Genomic DNA, 16014 nt, shown 5'->3' with positions numbered 1-16014 from the left:
TAATCTAATAATCCAGGTCTGCATTAATAAAGTAATCTGCAAGATGAACGCATGCACTCTGAATTATTAGATAAAGGCTTTCTTGTAAAGTGGAAATGGGATTCTTTGTAAAGGCTATAATGGGGATTTAATAATACAAACCAAAAACACAAACAAACATAGATGTATGAAACAAATTTACACAAGTAATGTGCACATTATCACCCGAATCATTTGAAGAAGTGAAAGAAATTCTCCCTACTGTGGATATCGGCATACTTACGCGCCATAATACAAAATATGTAACAAGAAATACTGTATTGCTGTGCCTGCTTTTGTTTTATGCCAGGAAAATTACCTTATTCAAATGGAAAGATTGCAAAGCACCAAACCTAAGTTTTTGAGTTAATCTGGTTAACAAGGTTCAACCCAAATACGATCAAGCCTATGTTAGCCAAACATGTCCTGAAAATTTTGATACGGTGTGACACCCATGGATATGTTTATTTAAATAATTGTAATTATCGTGTGTGAATTTGTGCGTGAGACGTTCGTTATTTTATGGCCCGTTCAACAAGTCATAATGCTTGTACTGTATGTATGCCTAATGCATATACCCTGTAGATAAATAAAGCATCTTAAAGAACATAAATGTATGGCAATTGCAATAAGTATGGTGCACAAGGAGATCTGTGTGACTGTCAGAATGTAACTCACCTGTTCTGGAAACGTTTCCATGCACGAGGCAGGCTGCATATGGCAGCTGTGAAGGAGAGAGCCGACAGAAAAGAGAACAGAAGCAGAAACAGGATGCCTTCCATTCCATCATAACAAAGCCCTTTCAGAGCATCCACATAGTCCTGTAAAAGAGAAAAAACTCTTTAGATATTTAATGCATTCATTTCTGAGGTTTTTTTTCTTTTTTTTAATAGCACACAAACCACCTTTAAAAAATGACTGGGCCTGATGTACTCCATGTTGATCACCCCCTCTGGAGATTAAGTGGGAGAGGGATCTGAACACTCAGTTTTCCGCAGCCAAAAAACAAAACATACTCAGATTTACCCATAAATCCTCTATCTGCTCTAAAACACAAGAAACGAACTACAAGATCCTCGTACGGTGGTATAAAACCCCGGAACTCCTGAATAAAATCTTCCCTACCTCTACGGCCATCTGTTGGAGATGTCAACAAGATAGGGGTACACTTTTACATATTTTTTGGTCCTGTCCTCGGGTCAGGGGCTTCTGGGAGGAGGTACGCCGTATTACCCAGAAATTTACAGAGAGGGTAGTGCCGGATGACCTGGCGTACTTCCTGCTCCATGCGACAGACCAGCCAGCCGGGGTCTACAAAAAGTCGATCGTGCGTCACCTCTTGGACACGGCCAAGGCCTGCGTGCCTCTTCGCTGGAAGTCCCCTCACCCGCCGACAATTGCTCTCTGGCTTGGAAAAGTTGATGAAATAAGCCGTATGGAGGATTTGGTCCTCTTTAACCAGCAGAGACAGGAGGTATACACCAAAACCTGGCAGTTATGGAACATGTTCAAATATTCAGAGGAAGGACAATCACTGAGGCCCCGTACACACGTCCGAGGAACTCGACGGGAAAAACTCATCGTTTTGCTCGTCGAGTTCTGTGTGAAGCCGCCGAGTATCTCGGCGAGCCAACTTTCCTCATTGAACAACGAGGAAATAGAGAACATGTTCTCTATTTGGCTCGACGAGGAACTCGTCGGCTTCCTCGGCCGAAAGTGTACACACGGCTGGGTTTCTCGGCAGAATTCAGCTCCGATCGAGTTTCTGGCTGAATTCTGCCGAGAAGCTCTGTCGTGTGTACGTGGCCTCAGAGAGACTGGATGACCTCGACCACCCCACTGTGGTAGCTGAGCTTACTTTATCAGGTTTTGGAATACCCATTGAGGTAGACTACGCCCTCTGGGGCGCTTTGATACACCCATGCCCGTGCGACCCCCCCCCCTCTTTTTGTTCAATTTCTCTTATCCCTTCTTCTCCTTATTTCCCGCTCTTCTTTCCCTCTGTTCCTTTTTTATCACCTCTATTCTTGCTCTCTCAGAAAAATGGAAAATGAAGGGGAGGCCTGGTTCCCCGGACCCTGATACCTGCTGTTCACCCATGCCCATGTGGTCACGCACGTTGAACGAGACAGATCAAGCTTTTACATACCTTATGAAGGCCTCGGCAATTCAGCAAAGCAACCAAATGATGAAAATTTCCCTCTGTTGTATTCAGCATGGCCTGGACCACTAATAAGTTTTTCTGTTTGAGGAAAAAGAGGTAAGAGCAAAATCAGACTTATCTTAATGTCTAAAATGTGTAATATAAAGCAAAACAACTACTAACACTAAATTCTTTTAAACACTGGATGTTTTTTTTAGCAGCTCCTATTGGCATCTGACATTATTTACTGCCTCTAAACACCCTTGCATGTTGTCCTATGTTTCCATGCACACATAGGCTTTTAGAGGAGTTTAGAGGCAGGAAAAAAAACACTGCCATTACATCCAGGAGCAGAAGAGTTTGGCAGAAAAAAACATTTGACGCTTCTAAATGCATGTACACAGTATTGGGTGACATTTTTTTGTCTTGAAAGTTATGACCAGAAAGAGGCAAACCATCAAACAAAATAGGTCAGGAAATAAAATAAGCTGTATAAGAGAAGTATGAAAAGGCTGTGAGGCCGGAATCACACTAGTGCGTTGCTTTTTTGAGCTGCGTTGTCGTTGCAGATTTCTCTAGAGGGTGTTCTGCAGATCAACTGCGGTTTAGCTGCAGATCAGGTGCGAATTTGGAGACCTGGGAGAACTTCCGGGTGAGAGGAGAGTGGGGGAGAATTGTATTGAGCTGAATGAGAGAAACTCCTGCAGAGAACTGAACACATGTGCGAATTAGATGCGTACCCATAGAAGATAATGGGACTGAATTCGCACCTGAGCCGCACCGCAAGACATAAAAACCGCATGCGGTTTGGAGGCAATACGCAGTGCGGATGCATCGCACATATGTGAACCAGCCTCATTGGAAACAATGTATTTTGAAATGTCCTGCGAATTAGATGCGGTTTAAACCGCACTCAATTCGCATAGGTGTGAACCTGGCCTGAGATTTTGGGAGAGTCCATGAAGACTTTAGAAGAGAAATTATATTTGTTTGGTCAGTTTTAGTATTTAAATGCTTACTCTAATCTTTTTTTTTTTTATTACAAGAATAAACTTTGGTTTTATCAATGATCACTTAAAATGTATCTTAAGTGCTCATTGATAGTTAGAAACCCAACACTGCCTTTTCATGTGTTGACTACCTGTAACTGAAATTCTATATCAGTACTTATAAGTAAATAAGAGGGGGTTCACCTCTCTGACTCATTTAGCTGTGAACAGACCTAAATAACAGGAGATGTATATCTTGATGAATGCAAATAATAATTTACAGGTAATACACAACAGGTGCAAAGCCCTATCTTTCTTTCTTACCAACAAGTTGACTTTCTTTAATCACGTAATTCTTTAATGCTTCAAATCAACCCCTTTACCTCCTAAAACAAGGCCAGTGCAGATATTCCAATACAACTCCTGTACTAGGAGTGAAGTGTACTTGGGTATCTGGTGCAACCATAATCATCATCACACTGGGACAAGATATGCAGAAACCAGCCTACAATCAATTAACAGAACCTCTGTTTCCAACTACAAAGGGTGACATAGGACCAGCTTTATTGGGAAAAAAAGTCAAAATCTTGGATGGACCCCCTAACACCCTAACTGTGTTTATATACTGGTGACTTTAGGCAATCACTACAACTCAGTCTACATACTGTAGTACCATTTTGGAAACTGTTGCATTCCTAGGTCAAACCTCTACTACCTAGTAAATGCATTTTTAGGCCACAGTAGGATAAAAATACATGCAAGACTATACTGACACATTAAGCCTAAGCACAGTGGTCTAGATTGCGGTAGTGTAGGGGGGACAAACTATTATACCTACATTAAATACATTTACCAGCAGTAAGCTATGCAAACCAGTAGTATTCATAACTCTTTTTCATGACATAAATAAATAATGTTTATTTATAAAAAAAAAATCAAATATCATTTTTTTATTAAAGCTCAGGGAGGGCAAAGCCCGGGTATAACATCAACATAATGCTATCGTGAGCAATTCCAAACAAACAATATATAATTTATCCAACAAATGAATCTGCATACAGAGGTAACAAAGGCCCACATGTAAATAACAGGAATGTCTAATATAGCTTTATTTCATTTTGTTTTGTTAGACATAAAACGATGCATAGGGGCAATAAGAAGAAAAGAAAATAGAAAAAGATTGGTGGAGGATAGAGGAAGGGAAAAGTGGAGGGGGGGTGTCCCAGCGGAGAAGGATTTCAATGGTGTAGGTGGGCAGACTAAGCGTTTGCTAGAGAACGTTTTATGATCTGAGTAAGGTCAACCCTTCATCAGACAATATAAACAGATTCCAGAGCCTCCATGTTTTGGAGTACTTTTCAAGCTTATTCTGCGCCATGAGTATTAAGTCTTCCATTTTGTTTTTGTCCTCTACTTTGCGTAGCCTACTCGAAATAGTCGATGGCATTTGTTTAAATAATGTTTATTACCTGAATGCCCTAGTATTTGGGCACCAAAGTATTTGTGGGAGCTGTTCTGTAAAATGTGTTTGACAAGATATCCTCATTGAAAAATCCTGCAACTCCCTACCGTTTGACCCATTACAGAGCTAAGAGATGCTCTTGCACTAATGCTCCATAATGTAAAATAAACTAATAATTAATGAATCCAAGTTTAGGGGGCTATATGGCTTTGTAGAAAGGGATGGAGCAACAAACTACTATACTATAGAAAGTAAACTACATGTACTTACTTCTGCTGTTGGAAATTGTGGTATTGCTTCTCTTTCCAAACCATGAAGCTGAGGATGAATATTGGACAGAGATCTCTGTGACATGGTCAATTTCTGTGTAAAAAGAACTAGATTTACCTATCTATGTACATACACAACAAAAATATGCATTAATCATTTTCTGTAGTAAAAATTGCAGCGGTTTAATTGTAAGCTTTTATTTAATATAAAACATAAAGTACTTGTTCATTAAAAAAAAAAATTAAATTTATTATTGGAAGCTAATTACCTGAATTTGGCTTATTCTCATCCTCCACTGTAACACCCTGAGCAGCAGATCTGGGGATGTGGAGGTGACCTAGCAGTAATACTTAACTGCAGTACAGAAAAATCAGGTCATCAATGTGGCTCTGTTGTCTGGTGGGCTGTTTTAAAGTTAGAAATTGAATGGACAGAACTACAAATCATGTGTCCTGATGAAGGGACAAGACTTAGGCCTCCTACACACGACCGAGAATCACGTCGTAAATGAAACGTCGTTTTCCTCGACAAATTTATTGACAGGCTTGTCGAGAATCTTGTCAAGCTTTCTTTGCATACACACTGTCTAAACAAAATCTTGTCGTTCTCAAACGCGCTGACGTATAACACGCACGGCGGCACTATAAAGGGGAAGTTTGATTCCACTTGCACCACCCTTGGGGCTGCTTTTACTAATCTCATGTTACTGCCTTTTTAAAGGAGTTGTAAAGGAAACATTTTTTTTGCTCGAATGACTGTTTACAGGGTATAGAGACATAATAGTTAACTGATTCCTTTTAAAAACGATTAAAAATAGATAAAAATCAATCATATAATGTACCTGTAGTTTCAGTTTCGTTTTTGCATGGTATCCTGCCTCTGTGCTGTATAGAGCCATAGAGAAGTGATGGTTTGGAAAACGAAACTAGAAGCTCCCAGTACTGTGGTCATCAGGAAACAGACAACCAGGAAGTGTCCAGAACAGAGAGGAATTACAGCAACATCAGAGCAAAAACGAACAATGAGGACATGAAACCAGGACTACAGTAAGGTAAAGGAAGCTATTTAGCTAAAAAAAATTCCTTTAGTGACCCTTTAAGAAAAAGTTTGCTGAGAGACGATTCACGCTTTTCAGTCTGTTACAGCGTGACGAATGTGCTATCTCCATTACGAACGCTACTTTTACCAAAGGTGCGCTCCCGTCTCATACTTTATTCTGAGCATGTGCGGGTTTCTTAGCATACACACGAACGTATTTCTCGTCGTAAACCAGCCCGACGAGAAACACGACGAGGAAATTGAGACTCCTGACGAGAAAAAAGAGAACATGTTCTCTTTTTTTCTCGTCGAGATCCACGACAGTTTTCTCGACGAAAAACATACACACGACCGTTTTCCTCGGCAAAAAAGCTCTGCCAGCATTTTTCTTAATGGATTTTGTTGAGGAAAACGGTCGTGTGCACGAGGTCTTAGACAAGAGCCTGTACTACTCACTGGATCAAAGTTTAAACGTCAAAATTCCATTTACAGCTTAAGATCCAAGGAACATTCACAGGATCACAAGAGTTGACACAGGTACTTGAATGGACCAAAATGGCCCTGTACTGCTGTGCCCTTGCAACCCTAGAAACCTTTATATTGACTTTCCCACCTTTTGCACCAAAAAATTACAGTATCTGTAATCTGCGGAAAACAGCCAATACATAATTCGGTGTAATATTTACTTGGACCAGTGTTTGAAGCTTTAATTATAGTCAGGCCCATGCAACAAACTGGAGATAGGGTTTGATATTAGAGAATAATAACCAATCTGCAAATAACCCACCTTAATTTTAGCATATGCACCTTATGCAAATGAGAGCTATAAATACAGTGGTTGGTAAACACTGGGCCAACACAGGATAGGTCTGCTGGTAGAAAAGCTGTTTTCTGCAACAATCAGGAAGTATGTTCTCTTTAATCTTATGTGCAAAGGCTGGTAGGGGGGACACTTTTCTTTTAAAGCATATGTGAAAAAAAAAATTCTAACTTCAGTACAGCTCTAGTATATACATGGAGATTTCCCCATCTGTTAAACATGCTGCAGGTACAGAAAAAATAAGGAGTTGAACAATGTGCCAGAAATATAGTGCGCTCCTACCATCTTCTTAGACACAGAATGTAGAAAGAAGTACAAAAACCAATAAAGAATAAGGCAAAATTATAAAAAAAATTAATGTATTCCCCTGACCTTTGCAGTAAAAAAACGAAATAGAGTACAGAATTTGTAATCTGTAGGAAGCAGTCTACATAATTCAGGGCATTATTTATTTGGACCAGTGCTTGATTCTCTGATTACATTTAGCCCAAGGCACCAAGCCAGAGAAAGGATTTGATCTTTCAGAATAATAACCAATCTGCAAACACCCCACCTTTAGTTAGATGGTGGGGTGTTTGCAGCTGGAATACATGCACTTTCCCCCATGTGTTATCCCTACAAATACACTGCAAATACAGAAAATATCTGTTGATTTTCCAGAAATATAGTATGTTCCTGAACTCCTTTTTCACGTGACAGCACAGCTTTAAAAAAAGTGTCGTAAGTGTCCGATCTGCCTGTTGCAATGTCACAGTCCCGCTGAAAATCGCAGATCGCTGCCATTACTAGTAAAAAATAAATAAATAATAAACATGCCATATATCTATCCCCTATTTTGTAGACGCTATAACTTTTGCGCAAACCAATCGATATAAGCTTATTGCGATTTTCTTTGCCAAAAATATGTAGAATACATATTGGCCTAAACTGATGAAGACATATTTTTTTTTCGATATTTATTATAGCAAAAATTGTCACTCTTTTTTTTGTTTATAGCGCAAAAAATAAAGACCGCAGAGGTGATCAAATTCCATCAAAAGAAAGCTATATTTTTTTGGGTACAAGGTCGCACGACCCCACAATTGTCACTTAAAGCGACACAGTGCCGCATCGCAAAAAATGACCTGGTCATTAAGGGGGCAAATCCTTCCGGTCCTTAAGTGGTTAATATTTAAAAAACAATTAACAATTATTTAGTGTCATTTAACAGTACCTGTCGAAAGGGGTTTGTAACTTCCTGGTTACACGTAATGTAATACTCTAAAATATCTAGGATACAAAAGAAAAAAAAGAAAGTTTAAGTACTGGAAATCAGCAATAAGTTTGACACAAACATCACTGATCACAAAGCACACATTTTACCTAATCAAACAAATAAAACTAAAGTGTATGTAAAACAAACTTCTTTTTAAAAAAAAAAATATTACCCAATATGGTCCCATTTTCAGTTTATACCTGTCTAAAATGAGAAATCCCTTCACTGTCAATTTCTTTCAGGTCAGCAAAAAAAGGAAAATCTCCCCTGCAGGACACAGATAGTAAACGATAACCAAGCAGGGGTTTTACCTAAAAAAAAGTATTTTGGAATGATTTTTAGGGGAAAGAACAGGTACTAAACCAAAAATTGTATACTACCAGTTGGGAAACCATTAGAGATAGAGATTATAGTTGTCAGATACCACTGGCTGGTAAAGTGAATGTATAGCCAAAACGTTTTTATTTTTAAATAGAGTAGGGAATGATAAAAGTCTACCTGCATCCTCAATAAAAAAACGGAAAAATCAGCACAAGAGTGCAAATGGAGTTAGGAGGATGTGTCTCTTATGCCCTATACACACGATCGGTTCGTCTGATGAAAACGAACCGATGGATTTTTTCATCAAATATCCGATGAAGACTTTCATCAGTCTTGCCTACACACCATCGGTTAAAAATCCGATCATGTCCAATGCAGTGACGTAAAACACAACGACGTGCAGAGAAAAATTAAGTTCAATGCTTCCGAGCATGCGTCCACTTAATTCTGAGCATGCATGGATTTTTGACCGATGGATTTCCCCACAGACGATCGTTTTTTTCTATCGTTTTTTTAACCATATGAATTTTTTTAAACAGGTTCTATTTTTTTTCACCGATGGGAAAAAAACTGATGAGACCCACACACGATCGGTTCGTCCGATGGAAACGGTCCGTTTTCATCAGACAAACTGATCGTGTGTACAGGGCTTTAGTAGGATGTGTCTCTTAAGCCCTGTACACACGCTCGGTTTTCCCGCCGAGAAAACCAAGGGGAAAGCTGAGAACCCGGCAGGAAAACTGCCATGGAGCTTTGGCCGGGAATCCCGGCCGTGTGTGTGCTCCATTGGCACTGCCTCGCAGTGTTTCCCATAGGTAAGTAGTAGATCTGGTGGGAAAAAAAAAGCGGGGAATCCCGATGTGAAAATAGAGAGCAGGTTCCCTATTTTCCCGCTGGGATTCCTGGCTGTTTTCCTGATGGGAAAACTGCGAGGAAGCATACACACGTCCGGTTTTCCCAGCCAAAAGCTCTCCTGGCAGATTTCCTGCTGGGAAAACCGGTCGTGTGTACGAGGCTTCACGCTGATGGCTCTTATTTTAGTTTAATTCCTTCTCCATCCATGCCCAACCAGCCCTTCTGCTGTAATCTTCTGGTGCAGCATTTGTTAACAAAACTAAGGGGCTGTCACAGGCTAACTTCTAGAGAGATGGACTATGCCCACCCACTCCACCCAGCTGCTCCATTCATAGAAGCTGTACTAGAGTTTCTATAAATGAAATGTGATCTATGAATGGAGCAGGTGGACCTATCAACCATCCGCCTGTCCTCCATTCTTAGATCCTGTTTTATTCACAGAAGCTGTAGCATGGCTTCTATGAATGGGACAGGTGGGTGGAAATTTTCCATTACTTTCTAACTCGGTAACAGAGGTCACAGGGACATAGACACCAATAAAAATCCATTCTGCACTACAGTGCAGCTGGAAAATATTCACAGCGCTTCACATTTACCACATTTTGTTGTTACACTCTGATTCAAAAATGGATTAAATTCCTTATAATTCTATAAACAATACCCCATAATGACAATGTGAAATAAGTTTGTTTGAACGCTTTGCAAATTTATATAAAACAAAAAATGAAAAAAAAAAACATGTACATAAGTATTCACAGCCTTTGCTTAATACTTTGTTGAACCACCTGTGGCAGCAATTACAGCCTCACGTCTTTTTGAGTATGATGCTACAAGCTTGGCACACCTATTTTTGGTCAGTTTTTCCTATTCTTCTTTGCAGGACCTCTCAAGCTCCATCAGGTTGGATGGGGAGCGTCAGTGCACAGCCATTTTCAGAGATGTTCAATCGGGTTCAAGTCTGGGCTCTGGCTGGGCCACTCAAGGACATTCACAGAGTTGTCCATAGCTACTACTTTGTTATCTTGGCTGGGTGCTTAGGGTCATTGTCCTGTTGGAAGATGAACCTTTGCCCCAGTCTGAGGCCCAGAGCGCTCTGGAGCAGGTTTTCATCAACGGGTTCTTGGTCACCTCCCTGACTAAGGCCCTTCTCCCCCGATCGCTCAGTTTGACTAGGAAGAGTCTAGGAAGAGTCCTGGTGGTTCCAAACTTCTTCCATTTACAGATGATGGAGGACACTGTGCTCATTGGAACCTTCAATGTTGCAGAAAATTTTCTGTACCCTTCTTTAAATTTGTTCCTTGATACAATCCTGTTTTGGCGGTCTAGAGACAATTTGAATAAGCATTTTGCTTTTTATACTAGTTACTTCCATGGGATACTATGCGATTTATGATGCACGCATGTATATATATTAATTCCTCTTTTTTGTATGCCATTGCCTTGTATAAAAAAAAAAATACTCATGTTCAACCAGTATCACATGTTTATAAGACATGCTTGGTTTATATGCCAATTTAACAATTTAAAAGTTTCTCTTACCACGTCTTACCATGTCTTGTGTCTCACTCAAACTCCCAAAAAAACCTTTCTTATTTCTGATGTAGGGATAGAGGTGCATGTTATTGTGCACCTCATTTAAAGTCCCATAACCCCCTTGCTTTCTACAGACACATCCTTGGACTTCATGGCTTGGTTTGTGCTCTGACATGCACTGTTAACTGTGGGACCTTATATAGACAGGTGTGTGCCTTTCCAAATCATGTCCAATCAACTGAATTTACCACAGGTGGACTGCAATGAAGTTGTAGACAAATCTCAAGGATGATCAGTGGACACTAATTTAATAAATTTGTTATTATTATTTTGCGTGTTATTTGTTATTATCTCTTGGGAGGGGTATTAACCTTATATATATATTTACACTTTGTTTGCACTGACTCATGTTGTGTTTAACTTATATTCATATCTACACTTAATTTTAGTAGTGTGTTTATTTTTAGCGCTACCTACCTTTCCTTTTTCTTGATTCTGTTTACATGAGTATCACATGTTTTTTTAGGTGTGCAGCTTTCCATTTAAAATTCAATTTTTATTTATCAAGTTTTTTCTTAGCGCAGTATATTTCCTTGTTTTATTAATTTCTTATAATGTTGTGACCCTTTTTGTATTTTTACCTCTAACATTTTAAGCTTCATGGGTAGTGTGCTGGCTTTTTCTTTAATTGATCAATAAAAGGGTCTAAGCCCATTAAAAAACTAAATAAGGAAGTTTTAGCTATAAATAAACTTTGAAGCCAGACTGAATGTGATTAGGAAACTATACTTTAATTCTGATTGCTAGCTCTTTAATGGGGTGGTGCCAGCATTAGTTTTTAGTGATTAATGTTTTAATAAGTGTAATACATATTTATACTGAATGCAGTTACCATGGGAATGAGTTTGAGTATGGGTCTGTTGTAGCCACATGGACAGTAGTATGTTCTTTTCTAAATTGATTTGCTTAATTTGTGCCAGCTGACTCCAGATTACATTGTGGAACTGAGCAACGCTCTCTGGGGTTTGACATATGTGAACACATTACACATGAGCAGCCACAATTGTCCTTACAGTATCTGGCTTAATGTTGCTGATTACTGTAAGTTTGTATGCAGATTTTCCAACATTACCAAGTGGCCCCACTTTGAACATGCATAGATCTACCTAAAGTTATTCTAAACAATATCCTTATTTTTCCTGAATAATCCATACACATCTACTACTTAATGGATCTGTAATCTATTTTCATTAAATTGTTCCTAAAGCCTCGTACACACGACCGAGGAACTCGACGGGCGAAACACATCGTTTTGCTCGTCGAGTTCCTTGTTAGGCTGTCGAGGATCTCGGCGAGCCAAATTTCTCCATTCCCGTCGAGGAAAAAGAAGACATGCTCTCTTTTTGGCTCGACGAGATCCTCGACAGTTTCCTCGTCGAAAAGTGTACACACGACCGGTTTCCTCGGCAAAAAAAAAAAACAACAAGTTTCTTGCTGGTTTTTGCCGAGAAACTCGGTCGTGTGTACGAGGCTTAACTGTATTTTTTGCCTCTTTGTAACATCCTCCGTAAACTCCTGAACCTCTCCTTGGTGAGGTCATATCCAGCGCATCACTTCAAGTACGCCCTGGGACTCGTGTCACAGCCACTGAAGGAGTCATATACAAGATCTTCATGCATACCTTTTGGATTCGCCCACACCACTTACCACCCTGGTCTGCTGCACCTTAACCATCACATCCAACATATACCAAGGAACTCGTCACTGCCAACATATACCAAGGAACAACATAAAAGCAATTAAGCTTGGAAAGGCACTTGGTTTTGATAATCTTCATATTGTGGAGTCTTAATTGCAACATAACGCATGTACAGGTGCAGTGCAGTAACCTGCTGATATATATATATATATTCTATTAAAGTATGTATATTGTGTGTGTATATATATATATATATATATATATATATATATATATATACATCTACACACAGAAATTAGTGTTACTTTAATTATCTATCTCTGTAAGTATATTTTTGAGTTTTAAAATTTTTAATCAATTTGTTGTCAGAATAATAAGTTGACAAGTATAGGTTTCCTAAATGCATAATATAACATCTTTATAAAAAAATATATATATTTCCTACCTGGACTGATGTTTGTGATCACCTGAGTCTGATTCATCATATACTCATCTGGATCCAAACAGAAATCACTTAATCCCTGTAGAGATTATATAACAATATCAAATAAAACATTCATTAAAGAGCAACTATAGGCACCATATCAGATTACTTAGTAAACTGCTACCACCATCCAAGATATACTATAATTGTGCAAAGACAGAAAGCTTACTTAATGCACCTCTATCAGGATGCCTATGCCCATGGCATACTTAATTGGGATCAAGTATAGGATCATTCAGAAAAAATACCGGCAGACACTGAACTTGGCATGCCAGATTTTTTTTATGTGGATGTAGCAACCTGATGTTTAGGCAGAGTTGCTATCAAATTCATGGCTACTTGTTAGAAGATCAATTGTCACCAGGTGGCACTATGCTGGTGACATTAGATAAGGCAAGGGCTTTGCAAGCTCAGACATGCATGAATGGGGTGTCTCAGCCAATGTACAGGGATTTTGTTTGGTTCCTAGGCCTGCTGGGAGAGTCTATTTATTTGGGTGGAGTCAGGTGATCGGGGTTCTGTGCCACTTGGATGGTTGTCTGGGTGGACGTGTGTCGCGTTGCCCCGGGCTGCTAGGCCGGAAGCCTGAGGCCTATCTTGGGGATATATGGCTGCTAGGCTGCCTGAGGGCCTTTCCAGGATTGGGAGAGCAGCGTTAGGTTGGGACTGCTGGCCAGCAGTCCAACCAGAATAAGCAGTTCAGCCAGACGGGGAAACAGCTGTGGTCGGAGGTAGAAGGTGAAGGTGTTGCCACTAAGGGACCATCCACTTTGTTATCTGAGACCACTGTGAGTAAGCTGAAGGAGTGGGAAAACTTCAGCGAGTGCCAAGCCAGAGACCCAGTGGGACAGCAGAGGTGGCGCATGCTGAGCATCAGCGAGTGCCAAGCCAGGGACCTAGCGGGTCAGCAGGGGTGACGCTTGAAGAGTATCTGTGAGTGCCAAGCCAGGGACCCAGCAGGGAAGCGGGGTTGGCGCTTGAGGAACATACTGAGTGCTATAAGTGGAAGAGCTCAGGGGATCCAGTGGAGTCTGAAGTCTAGTGAAAGACTGTGTGTTAGTTAAGTGAAGGTCAACAGTGAGCGACTGTTAGACATGTGCAGTTAGTTTTGTTCCGAATTAAAATTCAGACAAATTTTCTTTGTTATTCGGAAATTCGTATGTATCGGAATTTCCAAATTACTATACTATACATACATTTTTTATAATTCTTTGTAGAAATCCTTTTTTGATCACACATTTTTTTACCTCAAAATTTTGTAGTTTTGTTCCCTAGAGGTGTAAGAAGTGATTTAACCTACTCGCATCCAACCGAATCTAAAATCTTTACTTTTTCTTGTTTGCAAAGTTATGCAAATATTTTCTCAGATTGTTATTATAGCATGCAAAGTGAGAGAGAAAATAGAGCTGATTAGGCCATCTCCGCTTCCATCGTAATGTGATCTTTGCATGACGGTGAACATTTCATCCCACTGTTTTCCCAGTAGACTGAGCAGATGAACGCTTTCACATTTCACTTTACATTGACTGAACCCCCCTCTCTTATTCTACTATTCCCATAATAGTAATGAACTTGAACTTCAGACCCACAGAGAGTTAAATGTGGCTTGGGGAGGAGGAAAAGGTGTCTGTGAAATGGGCAACGTGATTCAGGTTTAGTACAACTGCATTAATACCTCATTTTGGAGGCTAATTAAAACTGACAGATGCGACAGAGGGTGAGGGGTGGGAGAAACCACTGACCCAGCACATAAAATAGACCAATTAAATGATCTCCCTTCATGGAGCTTGATGGGCATGCAAGCAGGACAAAGAATAGAACAGAGGCGGGAGGACCCCCCCCAGCAGAGAGCAAATGAAAGGCATAGCACAGTTGCTGACAAATAATGATTCATAAAAAAATTGAGGACTAGACCTATATTTCCATTTTGGGAAAACTGCAGTAAGGTGTCTGCAAGAGGAAACTTTTCTGGGAGTGCAAATTGTCAATGGCATATTGCAAGGCTCAGACATGTGAGAAGTCTTCTGGTGTCAACATTTAAAGGGGCAGTACATATGAGGAACATCAACACTCCAGAGATTGCAGTCAAAGAAAAACATTATACTGTCCAAAAATAAGAATAAATGTTTTGGAAACTTGCAGATTCCCTTTCATCTTGGATTACAAACAGTAAAGTACTGTGCCATCCCTCCACTGTAACTCACTCTGTAAGCTACAAAGTACTCTGCCTCTAAGCTTCCCTCCACCCTTCTGATTGTGACTTCCAGGTATGATATATTTTTACATAGTTACATTGGACAGCTTGGACCAACCTATCTATTTACATACCATACCTGGCCAATGCCCCTGGAACAGTGTTTATCAACTCCAGTCCTCAAGGCGCACCAACAGGTCATGTTTTCAGGCTTTCCATTATTTAGCACAGGTGATTTGATCAGTTTCACTGCCTTAGTAATTACCACAGCCGTTTCATCTGAGGGAAATCCTGAAAACATGACCTGTTGGGGCGCCTTGAGGACTGGAGTTGAGAAACACTGCCCTGGAAGCTGGAAATTATTGAAATAGACATGACTACTCTAGTAATCTACACTTGCTTCCGGGTCCCCACTCAGCAGCCGCTCTGAATGAATGCAAAGAGTTCTCTGATTGGATGAGGTGAAGAGGCAGGGTGGTGACATAATGCACTTTACCTTGTCCGATCAAAGAACACTATGCATTAATTTGGAAAAATGCAAAGCGTTCTTCGAGTGGCACCTGTGCCAAGTGGAAGACCTCCTGTGTTCACAGTGCATCAGGCCAACCACTCAGCACAAGACCATCAAGCAACTGGAGATCACAGAAGTAGTGGTGTCTACCCGAGTGTACCCTGAATTAAACGATTATTTGTGACATTGTTTAATATCCCTCTGTTTTTAAGTTTACAGTTTTAATATAAAGTTCTCCCCCCATTAGCAACAGTCAGCAACAGTGATAAATTACATTCATCTTATTTGGTTTACTATTGATTTCAAATTGTAATTTTTACAGCATTTTATTAATATGATCTTTGCCAGTTCCTTATAAATATGTCCCAGTTATACTGCTCTCTAGACTTGACAAAGGAGATAGAACCTCCGGAAATGCATTG

The 16014-nt window shown here is 40.0% G+C and overlaps 1 protein-coding gene across 2 annotated transcripts in view; it reads right to left on the bottom strand.

Annotated features, from left to right (window-relative positions):
- Window positions 1-16014, bottom strand: part of TTYH1 (tweety family member 1) — a 202848-nt gene that overhangs the window by 21182 nt on the left and 165652 nt on the right. For both annotated transcript variants that reach the window (XM_040325776.1, XM_040325777.1), the window contains exons 7-11: window positions 12849-12924; window positions 7954-8009; window positions 4883-4975; window positions 2168-2260; window positions 697-839 (exon numbers count right to left, since the gene is read on the bottom strand). In XM_040325776.1, coding sequence (XP_040181710.1) covers window positions 697-839; window positions 2168-2260; window positions 4883-4975; window positions 7954-8009; window positions 12849-12924 — 461 coding nt within the window. The remainder of the gene's footprint in view (window positions 1-696; window positions 840-2167; window positions 2261-4882; window positions 4976-7953; window positions 8010-12848; window positions 12925-16014) is intronic.

This window comes from Rana temporaria, chromosome 10 (genome assembly GCF_905171775.1).
Source record: "Rana temporaria chromosome 10, aRanTem1.1, whole genome shotgun sequence".
Classification (NCBI taxonomy): domain Eukaryota; kingdom Metazoa; phylum Chordata; class Amphibia; order Anura; family Ranidae; genus Rana; species Rana temporaria.
The sequence above is the reverse complement of the archived record's forward strand: the minus strand, read 5'-3'. Positions and strand labels throughout refer to the sequence as shown.